This window comes from Anguilla rostrata, chromosome 10 (assembly GCF_018555375.3).
Source record: "Anguilla rostrata isolate EN2019 chromosome 10, ASM1855537v3, whole genome shotgun sequence".
NCBI lineage: Eukaryota > Metazoa > Chordata > Actinopteri > Anguilliformes > Anguillidae > Anguilla > Anguilla rostrata.
This window is the reverse complement of record NC_057942.1, coordinates 20,100,857-20,115,213: the sequence shown is the minus strand read 5'-3', so window position 1 is coordinate 20,115,213 and position 14,357 is coordinate 20,100,857. Positions and strand designations below refer to the sequence as shown.

The following is a 14,357-nucleotide window of genomic DNA, read 5'->3' as shown; positions in this document are numbered from 1 at the left end:
TTGGGGTTATTTAACGGGAGAGAAAGCCTCTCGGCTCAGTCAGCAGGGGAATGGCGCTGACTGTGAAGTTTCCTTTGGGCTGACTCTCCTTTCGTCAGCCCAAGCCAGGATTTGAAACAGTACCACTGCATTACTAAACTCAGAAGCTGTCTCATGTTTTCAATCATGTACATCCACCCACCAGCACGCACTCACAAAAAAACGAATATATACATATATCTCATTGACTTCATTGAATCTTGCTGCAGTGGGTAATTACCCAGAATACCACATTCCACTCCATTCTTTTAAATAGCACTGAGCCACTTGAGCTGTTTTAAACAGGTTAAAATCACTATGGTGTAATGTGACTGTATGTGTATGCATTGCTGTGTGTGTGTGTGTGTGTGTGTGTGGATGCAGGTGTATGTGTTAATAGCTGGGGGGGGAGTTCTTCTCACATTAATTAAACACAAAACCAGTTTACTCTTGCACCATTTATTTTGCCTAAATTACACAGAATTTCTGAATAATTTCTGAAACATTTCTGATAGCCACAACCCATGTGTCTCCTTACTTACTTAGTTACTCCTGTCTTAATGGGAAGCATGTCATAGATTCATAAAATTTCTGAAAATATTTGGCTTATACAAATCACATGCAAGTGTGATGTCACTTTATCACTCCTGCCAGAGGTCAGCATCAGATAGTTTTATACTCTAATCTCGACATTGGGATGTGAAATTGGCTTATTCCAAGTCCAGTGCAATGCAATGTGATAGTTTCACAACAAGTAAGATGAAAGTTGTAAAATGAACTACAGATTAAGAATCTCTCTTTAATTACAATACATAGGGACACAAAATTCTGTGACAGGGAATTCACTAAAATTTTGGAATCCTGCATTTAGACAAAGGTGTCATTTTGAAACAATTACAGTTTCAATGTTTGCCTTGATATCATGACTGGAATACAGTAAATAAACTTGGGCATAGTGTCACATTTCGATGGACATTCAATAGAGATGCATTTATTCAAAGTCACCTTGAGTCATGAGACCCATAGCCAGGGAAACAAAATGGAGGCAGAGTGATGTAAGGAGGTTTTCTTTGCAGCTGTCCCACACTACTGATGAACAGAACTTTAGCTGTGCAAGAAAGAAAGGAATAAAGGGGGATGGTGAATAGAGCTGGCTGATTGATAGTACTTCCCATTGGCTTGGAACTTTTCCTAAGTTATATTCCTGCCATTTTTTTGTGTTCTGTATCTGCTTAATAATTGATGTTTCTGCCTCACGCGTTTCTGCTCAATAAAACCAATAAATCATTTTACAGTGCAGTCCCCATGTGCAGGAATCCCTTCATGTAAAATAAAGGCACAGGTGTAATGAAGCATACTCAATAAGCTATTATGGAACATGTTTATTGAAATACATGGCTTTTTAAGGTGGAGTAAAAGGACAAATAGGGAGTTCATTAGGGAGGTTTGGCTGCTGTCACTGTCTACGTGGATTTCTGCTTGTTCATCATACGTACAGATTTTCTATTCATTCTTTATTATTTTTTACCCAGTGCATAAGTTCTTTGTTCTACCTTGCTTTTTAAAACCTCCTCCCCACACACACACACACACACACACATATACACAAACACGACAGCTGGCTTAATTGCATTTTCTCAGTACATATAAGGGGAAATTCTGCTTCGACGTCCATCTGTAAAACCCAAAGCAAACAGGTGAAGGAATTAAGATGTTCTTGTGCTGGAGGGCAGCTTTGGGACTCCATGCCTAGTGACCGCTGCCCCCCTCCCCCCCTTTGGTGACTTTCCTGCCTGCTGACATCACATGTTTGCTCCATCATGGGGGCTCCAGGGCAGTTGTGAGAACAAGCAATGGAGAACAAGAGCAAAGACCTGTAGGAAGTGTACTCAGTACTTTTCCAAATGTGGTCTGTCCACACACAGTGTGAAAAGAGCAATAACACTGACCAAGGTTTACTCTAGTCCCAGACTTGGGGGGGGGGGGGGACACCATTCAGAACTCTGGGTATTTACAAAAGAGCATTGAGAAAAAGTCATATAGGAAAGGATAGCACTGAGAAAAAAGAATGGCAAAAGAAAAATGACCAGGAGAAAAAAAGAAGAGGAAGGGATGTAAATGAAAGAAAGAAAAGGACGAAGGGATGTTAGCCTCCTTTTTTTCTCCTGAGTGACATTTTGCAAATCTATTCTCCCATTGACAGACAGGTGATTGTCTATTGGACCTGACAACAACAATTTTTACAAGCACCCACAGAGAAACCAAAGGCATCGTAAAATGCGTGCGCACAGATACAGGCTTTGAAACAGATACACGTTACATATCGCTAAAAATGTGGCAGATTGAACAAGATTGTATGTCAGATTGATTACATAGGCACGTTTTTTCAGACACTGGATAATGCAATTGAAGCTCCCAGTTGCAAGAAATTGTTTTCTTTTGTTCTACTTAATTTTGCAGTGTTTCTATTTAGCCTTAACATAGTTGAAATGCTAAATGGTGCTAAATGATTGGCACGTTCCAAACACAGAGGCTAACTAAATCACAGCAGGTATGCCTATAAATAAATACGAAAGGCACTGCAATGACTAAAACGGGGAAGGAGGAAAGTTGTATAACCAGCTGGTTTGGCATTACTGTTTATTTAATCACTTAGAGGAATAAACACAATTTGGCGGCTTCTGCTCAGGACTCTCTTGCAGATTGCCTAATCTCGTTTGATGGCCTGGAATAGCAGTTAAATGATTTACATGAAAATAATAATGCGTATATAATCACTCAATTTCTGTCTTCTTTGTAACATGCTACGTTTTATTTATTGTTGCCATTATGAAGGGTTCCGCAGATACGCACAAAGACTAAACGAGTAGAGGATTGAAAGCGCTGCTGAAGACGGGAAACGGTAATGGTGTGCCATAAAAATGTTACTGCAGGGGTCAGCCGTCTCATCACATCCCTCTTTGAGTACTTACACACACTCTGATGCAGACAGCTGCAGGTGTTTTGCGATCAAGTATACCATTCAGTAATGGCACATTCACTGAATACACTCTGTCTGTTTAATTACCAATATGTCTGTCTACTTCTCTGTCTGTTTGTAAAATTTGATGGTTAAATCTGTAAAAGTAAAAAAATAAAAATAAAAAAAATAAAAAAAATAAAAACTTTCACACAATAAATTGCATGAAACTGAACAACATAAACAAGAGGCTGTGAGATATTCTACTAGCTTCCAAAAAAGAGACATTTGAACTTCCGATTGGTAAACCAGAGAGTCCATGGCTTTTGGTAGGCCACTCTCCAACATACATATGTCAGTGCAATTCTGCTACTGCAAAACGATTCACTTCTGTGCACTGACTGGTTGACTTCGAACTTGTCTACAGGATTGTTCAGTTAATAACCGCTAGAGGGATCCGTGCACGGGTTTCAAAAGACCAAAAACACCGTCCCGACTCAGACACGCACGGAGAAAGAAACCAGCCGTCAGTGGTTACCTGTGACTTCCCAGTCCAGCTAAGAAAAAGAAAAAAAAAGAAAAAAAAAACAAACAAACAAAAAAAAAAAAAAAAAACGGTATAAACTTAAGAATTTCTTGCTACAGTCTACAAAGACATACAAAGCAATCTGCTTCAAAAGAGCGCGCCCATCTCAAGCTCTCCAAGTGCTTTCCGCTTCAGGCAAATCATTGAAGATTCCCGATGCTACTGCGCTCCCACTCGCTTTACAAGATCATTTTGTGCATTTCAACTTTTAAATATCAAAATCAACTTTAGGAAAGACGTCCTGGGTTCAATAATCTAGATGACCTGACTTCTTGTTTTACATTTTTGAAGTATGTTTTTTTTTTAAATATATATTTTAATATTGTTTTTACGACGAGGATAAGGAAACAAACATCAACAAAAATCTTTGACAAATGTAAAAGTGCTGCGGGTGCTGCAACTGCATTTATTAGGTTTTTTTTTGTTTTTTTTTTTAAAGCGAAAGAGAAATTTTTGTGATCTTTCCAAACTGATTGATTACTTACTTAGTCATCCCTCTAGTTTAATGGGATCCATTCAATTGAGAAGGTGGAGCACTTGCATGAATTAACATATTCCTTTTGCCCTCAATCTGTGCTGAAGTGTCTTACTTTTTGCCTAAAGAAGGGGCAAGGAAAGGGGGTCGTGGCTTAACATTATAAAGGAAAAAATAACAGCATCGCCTTCTTGGTTGGTGTAGAATCTGTGTCTTGACAAGCTGTTATAAAATCTGAAGCGGGACCTGGGAAAGACCTTAAGAGGAATTCTGTGGAGATAAGATTTTTGAGGAGATTTCATTCTTTCCATTCTTCTTCTTATTATTATTATGTTATTATAATAAGAATTATTGTAATATAATTATTATTGTTCTGTTTTGCCCTTTTTCTTCTTTTCTAAATTTTCGGTCCTCTTTGAAAATGAAACTTTGGACTTTTCTCCCCTGGCTTCCTTGCCTTTTGATTTGTATCATGTGTTTGGGATCAGAGTGCGGGACTGTCCGGAGAACTGGTAGATCTAAGAGAGACTTGGTGCGCATTAGGGAAGCCAGAGTCACCTTCCCTGGGGCTTGCGCCACACGCCTGCCTCGGGGCAAACGTTCTTTGCCCGGGATGGATCGGCGGTCACCTCGCCAGCACCGTCGCTCCTCCCAGGCGGAGGAGAGCACTCCTGGTCGGGGAAAGGCTGTTTATTTTACCGGCAGAGGAGACCAGCTACGACTGAAGCCTGGCGTGGAGGTACCGAGAGGAAATTTCACGCTGGAAATGTGGATCAAACCAGAGGGAGGGCAGCGATCACCCGCTGTAATTGCAGGTTAGATTTTATTTATTTCTATTTTTTCTTCACAAGAGATTGAATGGTTTTAACCCCCAAGTGTCACAAACTGACTCCAATCACAAAACGTCTTGGCAAAAAGTGTCGTATTTATGATGAAATATGTTTATTTCAATTTTATCGCCGTTCCTTTCGATCTTTGGGAATGCTTTCTGGTTTATTAGTGTAGTAGTTTCCGTTAAGTTATTTTGAGTTTAAGCCCTGAGTGCGTCACACCAAAGGATAGCTGTGGTATTAAGTGAAAACATGCCATGTTGTCAGTTCAAAAATATTGGTATAGTGGTGGTTTCAACGGTGGTTGACGCTTCCTAGGCTCTTGAACGATTAGCTGGTCCTCTAGTGCATCGGAAGAATATTTATTTTGAAACGTGCTACAATTTCTGAGGTTAAAGGAACTCCCTCCCGTGTGGACGAATATTTGAAAGGCAGACGTAAGTGCATAACGATAGTTTATATGTAGTCGGGAATATTGCTGGTATTGCAAAATTTCCGCCCACCTTTCCTAAACCGGCGATTTCAGACGAAGCAGCCACACATTTGTTCTTTCAGTTGTAGTTCACAAGTTATATGTAATTAAGAAAAACATAATGTTGACACAAATATAATAAAGGACGATAAAACACGTAGTTTTTGTTAGACTACTAAACTTTTTATAGGCTATTTTATCTCGAATGGGCGCACTGGATCTGATCAATGTGCATAAGTAGTGTAGCCTAAACGATTTGTGAAGCGTGTTAATTATTTAGTAATCTCGGCATATTATTTCTCAATTTTTAATCACAGCCAGGCACAAAAACTGTTAGTACGAATCATGCAGACTACGTAATGTCCCTAGTCGTATGAAAACTTTATTACATATGAACAGGTAGAAATTTATGGGAGTAGCCTATCGCAGAACGTCGCTTTTTCATATCACAATGCAAGTGAGTAAGAGGCGTGCCTTCGAGTTGCTGCCTCGCATGACATCATGCCATATAGTTAATCAATTAGAACTTTCCTTATGATTGTTAGCAATGATTACTTAAAATGTGTTTCTTCAAGCAAATGTACCCTACGATGTATAAAAATGCTATGGCAACATTGCGGACTAAGTGCAGCGACGCATTCAAGACTTGACTGTTGTCTCCAAATTTCACCTGAAGTGCCTGTCGGGTAGCTCAGAGGCGTCCCCCCCAGTTTTATAGGGACCCCTAACCGTCCCCCGGATCGGGGTAGTTGTATAAGCTTAAAAGTTGAGACCTTTCTTTTGCTCACACTTTGGTCCCCCCCGCTTCAAAAATCTCTCCTGCGCCCCTGAGGTAGCCTATTGGATCAAATTGTTGGTCTTCTGACCTAAGCTACACGAGGTGAGCTGTCTTTAATATACGTTCATATGTTGATTAATGTCATTAGGATGTTCTCATCATCTAAAATACTTTAAGATGTACAACCACATCTTCACCATTGTTGACGACTGCTAGCCTATGTAATACCGTACCACATAAAAAATAATTGCTTTCCCTGTTAAACAATAAAAACAACGATGAACTGAATTTCATTGTGCGGAATGCGTTGATGCCGTGCATAGCCACGAATAGGCTATTGCTGAGCAAAAAAGTGCTCTCGCGTTTTGATAACTTCACCTAGGCTGATTGTGTTTTTGTTCGCAGATCTATGGCCTGGTTTTAACGAGGCCCTACCGCTTCCGAATTACAGGCAATAACAAGTGTATACCCCCCGCAGAAAACCTGACAGCGTAGTATTTTTAAGGGAATGTGGCTAAACATCTAATGGTTTCATGCGGTAGGCTAACGTTGAACGAAGTGCATCTGCGCAATTTCAGACTCACGGGTATCAATCTGGAGTGCCTACTTGATAGTTAAATCATCACGATTAATTAATGAAGTGCATGAAACGTACTATTGAAGTGTGAGACAGTTGTGAGGTTTAGTGAAGGCTGTTGACTCTTAATTAATACAACTGGTACAACTGCAACAACAACAACAATAATAATAATGATGATAATAATAATAATAATAATAATAATAATAATAATAATAACAACAACAATAACTATATGATAAAGCTATTATTATTATTATTATTATTATTATTATTATTAACTGCAATGGTTAATGCTTGATTTAAATGAAACAAGGACGGGCTATCATACATTACTATATTTAGTACTACATAAAACAAAAAAATAGAGGAATTTATTTAAATTCTCCGTTTCGTTGAGCTTATACGATCAATGCAGGCTGTTATAATAGGGCATAGGCTATAGCATGTGTTCAATGTGGTGGGAGAAAACAGGCAATGCATCTTTAAGGGAAGTTGTATGGATGATCTCTGGACGGGAACTGGAGTAAAAGGGCGTGTCGCTTTTCTTTTTACAGAGTAAAAGTTAGTTGATTTCTCTTTTGATCCCTCCTACTACCAACAGAGAGCGTAAATGCGCTAAACGCGCAAAATGTTTTAGGGATCCTCGCGTGAATACGATCTTCACAGATCAGTCGACACTCAATCGTGTCATTTCACCTTGCATGCAGAAAATAATTGAGAGAGGGTTGTTAGGGTTGCTTTAACGATTAATTGTCATATTGCAGTTACGTTACGATATGGAGAGAAACAAGACAGACAAGCGATGTAATATCAGCGCTTAAAGCTCTTCGCATTAAAATAAGGGTAAAAACACAACTGGCATTAAATGTGTCTGTTAAATCCGACTGTATGCACCATTCACGAGCCTGTAATTCGTAATTTACATCTTTTTGTTTTTATTGCGTTGTACAATTTTTTATGTTTTGTGCACTGATTAACCATAGTTTCTGTTTTCATAGAGAAATAGGGTCAGAACAATATAGAAGTTACACATTATTTGACTTTGAATTACTGCACCATTATCTACAATGATTTACCATGTTTATAGTGCAACCAGATTAGTTATATGAAAATGTGATGTGATAATGTTACATGTTTACATGGGCACAGCTGCATGATTACAGTATAAATCAAGAAAATAACTGAAGCAAACCATTCATTCATTCATTCATTTATTAATTCATTCATTCATTCATTCAATATTTTTAAATGATGCATTAATCAGTCAACCCAGTAAATGTGATCTGAGTCATGGCTAGTCTGTATCTTGACAAGAAAATCTGTATCTCTTTCCCATGCCCTGTGATGAGCTCAGATAGCACTGGCTTCAGTGGAACTCATCAGTGTCAGGTCACAATAATAAAAAAAAAATAATTCTGCTCTTACAGTGTCTGAAAGATGCTTTACAAATGGTAAATGGTAAATGGACTGCATTTATATAGCGCTTTTATCCAAAGCGCTTTGCAATTGATCCCTCTCATTCACCCATTCACACACACACACTCACACAGGCTGCCATGCAAGGTACCAATCAGCTCGTTGGGAGCTCTTACCTCCTGAGCTATGTAGCCCCTAGATTACATTAAGAGTGGGGAATGGATCAAGCATAAGAGTAGTGGGATGCTGGCAGAGCCACTTTTACCTGAAATTAAAATAAAATAAAATTGAATAAAAAGTGCTTTGTGATTCATTATAACATGAAAACTTTGTGATAGGCAGGTACTAAACATTTGTAGGTGCCTTGCTTAGAAGCACGCACACAACCTGCTTTATTTGCTATATTCTCCTAAGACCAATTCATTTTTGTCCCCTGTAGGCAGCGAGTCTCCAGTCTTAATCTCAAGAGCCGTATATTCTACTATTCTACTATTTTGAACATATTATATACTTCAACTGTGTTTTTGTCATACAAGACACTTGTGTTTTGTTTAAAAAAGTTAAAATTCATTAATTTTTTCTGCTGGGTCTTAGGAGGACACAAGTTCAAAATGAGTTATATGAAATCCACGTTAGCTCTCTCAATCATCAATTTTAGTGCACCAGGCATTGGCAGCCCACCAAACTTATCAAAAGAATTGAAGGGTTAACAGTAGGTCAGGCTGTAGTGGCTCTTTCCAGACATTTAAAGATGGCAAATGGGAGAATGTTCAGCAAGCCAGGTAAGAGCCTGCGCTTTGAGTTTCAAATAATTTAGCGCAGAACCTGAAAGAGCCTGATGCAGAGGTATGCCTGGAGAATCAAGTGTTTCGGAACAGAATTCCACTTTTTCCACCCTTTTCTGCCCAAGCCTCACCTGCATGCCCATTCCCAGAGATTTGTGAAATTCCACACTGTACGGCACGGCTATGCCAAACATGCCAGCCCTCACTCATCTCTTCCTGACTTACAGCTGTGAGTGCCGCACCATGCAGGAGTCCTCTCAGGAAGGGTCACACCACAATAGGTCAACAATCTCTTGCCCCTAAAAAAATAATTATTTGTCTGTGAATTCTTCCTTCTTTATTGTGTGTGGTTGTTCATACAAAATCAGTCAAACTTACACTAGTAACATATTTTATTACCTGGCTTGTTTCTTCGTCAGAAAGGGTTTTGCAGAACCTGGATTTATTATTTAAAATGTCAATATTTTATTTCCATTAGCTCTTAGATATTACATTTGTTTATTTTGTAGTAATTTTTGTAAATTCCCTTTTCTGAACCCTTGTCCCTCTCTAACTAATGTGCTCTACATTTTGTAGAATATACGGTGAGTCCATAATGTTTGGGACAGTCATTTTTTCTTTGGCTCTGTACTCAACAATTTTAGATTTGTAATCAAGCAATTCAAATATGATAAAGGGGCACATTCACAGCTTTTATTTAAGAAAAGGGTATTTTTAAAAATACATTTTGGTTTCACCGTGTAGAAATTACAGCACTTTTTACACATAGCCCCCCCCCCCCCCCCATATTTCAGGGCACCATAATGTGTGGGAAAAATTAGTTATGTGAATGAAAGTACCCATGTTTAGTAATTTGTCACATATTCTTTGCATGCAATGTCTGCTTGAAGTCTGTAAACCATAGACATTACCGAGTACATTACCAGGTGCTTCTTTGGTGATGCTCTGCCAGGCTTTTGGCTTTGAAAAATGCCTGTGTTGCTTTCACAGCATGTTTGGGATCACTGCCTTGCTGTAGGATGAAGCAATGTCCAATGGATTTGGAGGAATTTATTTGAACATGAGCGAATAAGATGCTTCTGTACACCATTTCAGAATGAATTCAGCTTCTGCTACCATCAGTTACATCATCAATGATGTCAAGTGAGCCAGCACATGTGGCAGTCAAACACGCCCAAACCATAACACCCCCCACCAGCATATTGCACATATTGCATAAACAGTACAGGTCTTCCTTGGTCACCAGGCCCTTTGTGAATATTGAGCTCACCAGTGATTCTGACTCATCTGAAACACCTGAGAAGCGATTTATCCCAAACATTATGGTGTGTAAATGTGGGGACCATGTATAAAAATGCTGTAATTTCTACATGGTAAGCCAAAATAAATAAAAATACCCATTAATAAAAGCTGAAAATCTGCACTTCAGCCACATTGATTGATTTGTTGATTACAAATCTAAAATTGTGGAGCACGGAGCCAAATCCAGAAAAAGTATGTAAACAAGCATTAACATGTTAACAAGAATAACTTGTAATCATACTATTTGCAAAAAATAAGTCAAATTCATAGCTGGATTGCACTTATTTCTGAACTGGGCTGCAATGCCCTATCCAGGGTCCGCTGACACTCACGTGGTCCCTGTTCTTCCCGTTAAAGAGACCTGCACGACATCCCACAACTGGAAGCTTGTGTCAAAACCCTAGTTTGCGTTGCTTCCTTCCCCCTCCTTGTTTATATGAATTATTGGAGTTAAAGAATGAGAAATGAGGGCACGAGTCACAGAGGGGTACGGTTTGCCCCTCTCCTGCTCCATGCCCTGAGCTCCAAACGAACTACCACTCGTCCTCATTGTGAAGTGCGGAAACTTCTATTTCTATTGATAACATAAATCGCCTCTTTGTTTGCGTGTGTATGTTGTGCGCTGCAGAGGAGACATGTACTTGCCTTCTCTAGAGTTCACACAAGGACAGAGAGCAGGAAGCAGCTGTCCCACTGCTCGTTAGGCTTTCGCGCAGGTTGCCCCTTTATCGTTCTCGTAACTCCTGTGAGGTGATTGAAATGACGCACATGTGTGGATGTCTGGACCTGAAGGTTTATGACGGGCATTCCACTAGCGTTGTGGCAGGAGGAAGATTTTTTTGTTCTGTGGGAGTAATACGATGCGGGTTCAGGACCATGAACAGCGCAGGGTAAATGGAACCGTATCAGCTGGACGTAATGGGACAAACCCCCTTTAAATAGGGATTTGTGCTCCATTTGCTGCCTAGGAGGGGGGGGGGGGGGTTACCTTCCCCCTTTAATATTAAATATAGCACCCACCCCTCGGGAAGCCACAAAACTCCATTTACTACTCCTAAACTAAATATTATTTTGCACCTGTAGAAGGAATGCCATATCACAGGTGAAGCAAATGAAAAAGATAACAGGTGTCTATTCATTGACTGTGGCTCCAGCATTAATCTCTGCTGCTTACTATTACATGCAAATGTGTTTCCTTCCCCGATGTGCTTAGTTTTGAAACAAACTGAAAATAAAATTTTAAAAAATGGAAAGCACCATTATCTGTGTGTCAAATAATTGGACAGGGAAATGTTGATTTGTTGATTGCTGAAATGCAAAAATGTAAATGGAAAAGGCTCATGAGACACATGGGCTGTAGTGTGTTAGCTTTGCTACTGCAGTGTCGTAGTTTTTCACTGCAGTAAGGTAGCCTTGGGCTGCTGTGTCCAGGATAAAATGATATTCTTTGGTTATTCCTGGTTCCAGGACAATAATATTTAGTGCAAGTTCACAGTCTTTCAGGGCGATGATAGCAAACAATACCAATTGCAAATGACCAAGATAAATAAAGGCATCAGGAAAGGGTAGCCAGTAACACCACTGACATCTAGCAAATTCTGACCAAACTAAGTTCAATGGGTTTTAATCACTCTTAGCATGGGCATAGAATGAACTTGATCAGTTACTAAATTACTAAATAAATTAAAAAAGTAATAGAATTGAGTTGAGATCTAGCTTACCTGGTTATGTACAGCAGTATACTGTCTGCTCAGATGCCTTTTTGAATTGCCTAACCCAGGAGCTAGCCCATCGCAAATGGACGAGCAGCTTGTATGTCTTGATGTTGCATTTACATCAAATTGTTCACAAATCGTCCACATGAAAAAATATGAAGCTTATGATTCAATTACCAAGCTGTTATTTTCCAAGAGTTACAACCGCTGAGGTGTCTGAAGCTTAATTAACGCTTTTGTGAACTTTGGTCTGTGTTAGCTTGAAATTTCACAACCTAACAGGGATATCATATGTGATAACACACATGTGCATTTGTCTCTGGATGTACAGTAAATGTGTTTCTTCCATAACTACATTATGGCTTGGGAACAACAATTGTTGTGGCTTGTGACAATTGTTTTTGTTCTGTGTTGTGCAATGGTTCTTGGAAAGACATGTATAGAGATGTTGACCTGGCTGGGACTAGTGTTTCCTGTTATTTATTGACTACAACTGAGGTTTGAGGAGTGCTGCATAGACAAGCAATAGAACAGCGTTTTTCGCATAGATGTTACAGGCATTGGGCCATTCATTTTTTAAATAAAACTTTAAAATAAAATACAATAGAAATCCAGTGCAATACAGGGATTTAATCGCTGCCAGTGTTTGAGGAAACAAAACCAATATAACCAATAAGTAGGTCCAAGATTACTGGAAAATATCATTTCACACTTTTAGTGAATAAGAATTCCAGGATATTGTAACCTTCCCATTTAGAAATCCCCTGGCAGCTTCTCTAGCAGTTGGGGAACCACTACACATGAGTAAAAACATTTTGAATGTTTGACACTTTTCATGCTGCGTATCGACAGTGGACCTGAGAAGCTGTGAGTGTTAACTGAAGTGATAGTGCCTCTCTGAACTGTGAGTCACAGCAAAGTCACACTACTCTATGTGTATATCCTTCATATGCCAGTACTTTTCCTCCAATTACAGTGGCCCTTGTTCACTCTCAGCCCAACCACAGCATTCCGTGATCCTATGCCAAGTGGTAGCTAGTTCCCACTTGGGCACAATGAAATTTTTTTGCAGATGGATAAGTTGAAAGACTGAGGGGAAATTACACTTATTTAATTTGGAACAAAGATCATTTATACCCAGAAAAAAAAATAATAATTTGCACATATGCCATTTCTCTGACATTCTGACAAAATCGTCCTGTTTTCCACAGGTTTTGTGTGTTCTGAGAGGGAAAAAAAGCCTTAAGAGTACCATAATTACTCATAGCAGCCCGAGTATGTATTCCACGCACCATAGTTGTTCTTGCCATTCCACACCAAAGAGCTTATTTAGCCTGGAATAATTAAATGCGTCCCATTTCTTCAGTGTGGCAGGATTATGACAGCTGTTTACACTGAAAACCTTGCAGGCATTTCAGCATGACTTCAGCTCCACTGAACAGATGACTGCTTTTCTACCAGACGGTGGAAAACACTGAAATGCAATACTCTGCCCAGCCAAATTTTATTTGTGGCTCTGCCTGGGAAATCAGCCACTGGGGTCTGTGAGCTAGTTATACCATGGATGCTGTTGAAACAAGGGAAGCTCACAGACCCCTGAATGCTGCAGATGATGAGAAAAAGTTACTCACATCAGCCCAGGTTTAAGCTCTCAGTTGGGGGCAGAAAACGAATCTGTGGTCTGGATAGTTTGGCTTATGCAGTGTGTACCTGTAGCTGTGGACATTTTGGAATCCAGAAAAACTGGGAGCATGGCTGTGAGTCAAAAATCGTTTGCATCCGGGGAATTTCACAATCATTATCTCCCCCTTCTTTCGCCTTGTTTTCCTCTCTGTTCCTATCTCTCTTTCTCTCTCTGTTTTGAGGAGTTGTTTTCACTCCTCCCCTTTCCCCCTCTCTAAGTTGATTATAAAGCAGAAAGTTCCTCTCAGTTGTAAGAACACATTACCTTCCTGAACTGAATGTATGCTTTCCAAGCGAAACAGGAAAAGGGGTTTTGGGAGCCCCTAGCATAATAAAGTTTCTGCAGAAAAGTACCGTTTCTGATTTTTAGCTTCCCAGCCAATGAGATGCATTGCAAGTGAGCAGACTGAATGTTCACGTAACCTTTGCTCTGTTGATCCAAGACCACACCGTTAGGGTTTGATCGTTAGCAGATGGCCAGTTGTAGTCAGTTAGTGACAGGATGAGGAGCCTCTGAAGTAACTCAGTAAGTGACCTATGCAACTCACCCCTGATTTATGGGCTGACATAGTGCTAAGCATGCCCTCTCTGCTCTCACCGGGAGAGACACCCAGGCCCCAGGCACTCTCACTGGGAGAGACACTGAGTCTGCTCTTACTGGGTGAGACACTGAGTTAGCTCTTACTGGGAGAGACAACACTGGGAGAGGCGCTCAGTTGGACAGACCCTGCCTGTGTAGTCACTGGGGAAACGTTCCT

The 14,357-nt window shown here is 39.8% G+C and overlaps 1 protein-coding gene across 1 annotated transcript in view; it reads left to right on the top strand.

The window, feature by feature from the left end:
- The first annotated feature begins 3,984 nt into the window (after positions 1 to 3,984).
- The window catches only part of LOC135233733 (pappalysin-1-like), a 159,522-nt gene continuing 149,149 nt past the window's right edge, over positions 3,985 to 14,357 (top strand). Inside the window, exon 1 of the mRNA XM_064297537.1 lies at positions 3,985 to 4,853. Within this exon, the coding sequence (XP_064153607.1) occupies positions 4,460 to 4,853 (394 nt within the window). The 5' untranslated portion in view covers positions 3,985 to 4,459. The remainder of the gene's footprint in view (positions 4,854 to 14,357) is intronic.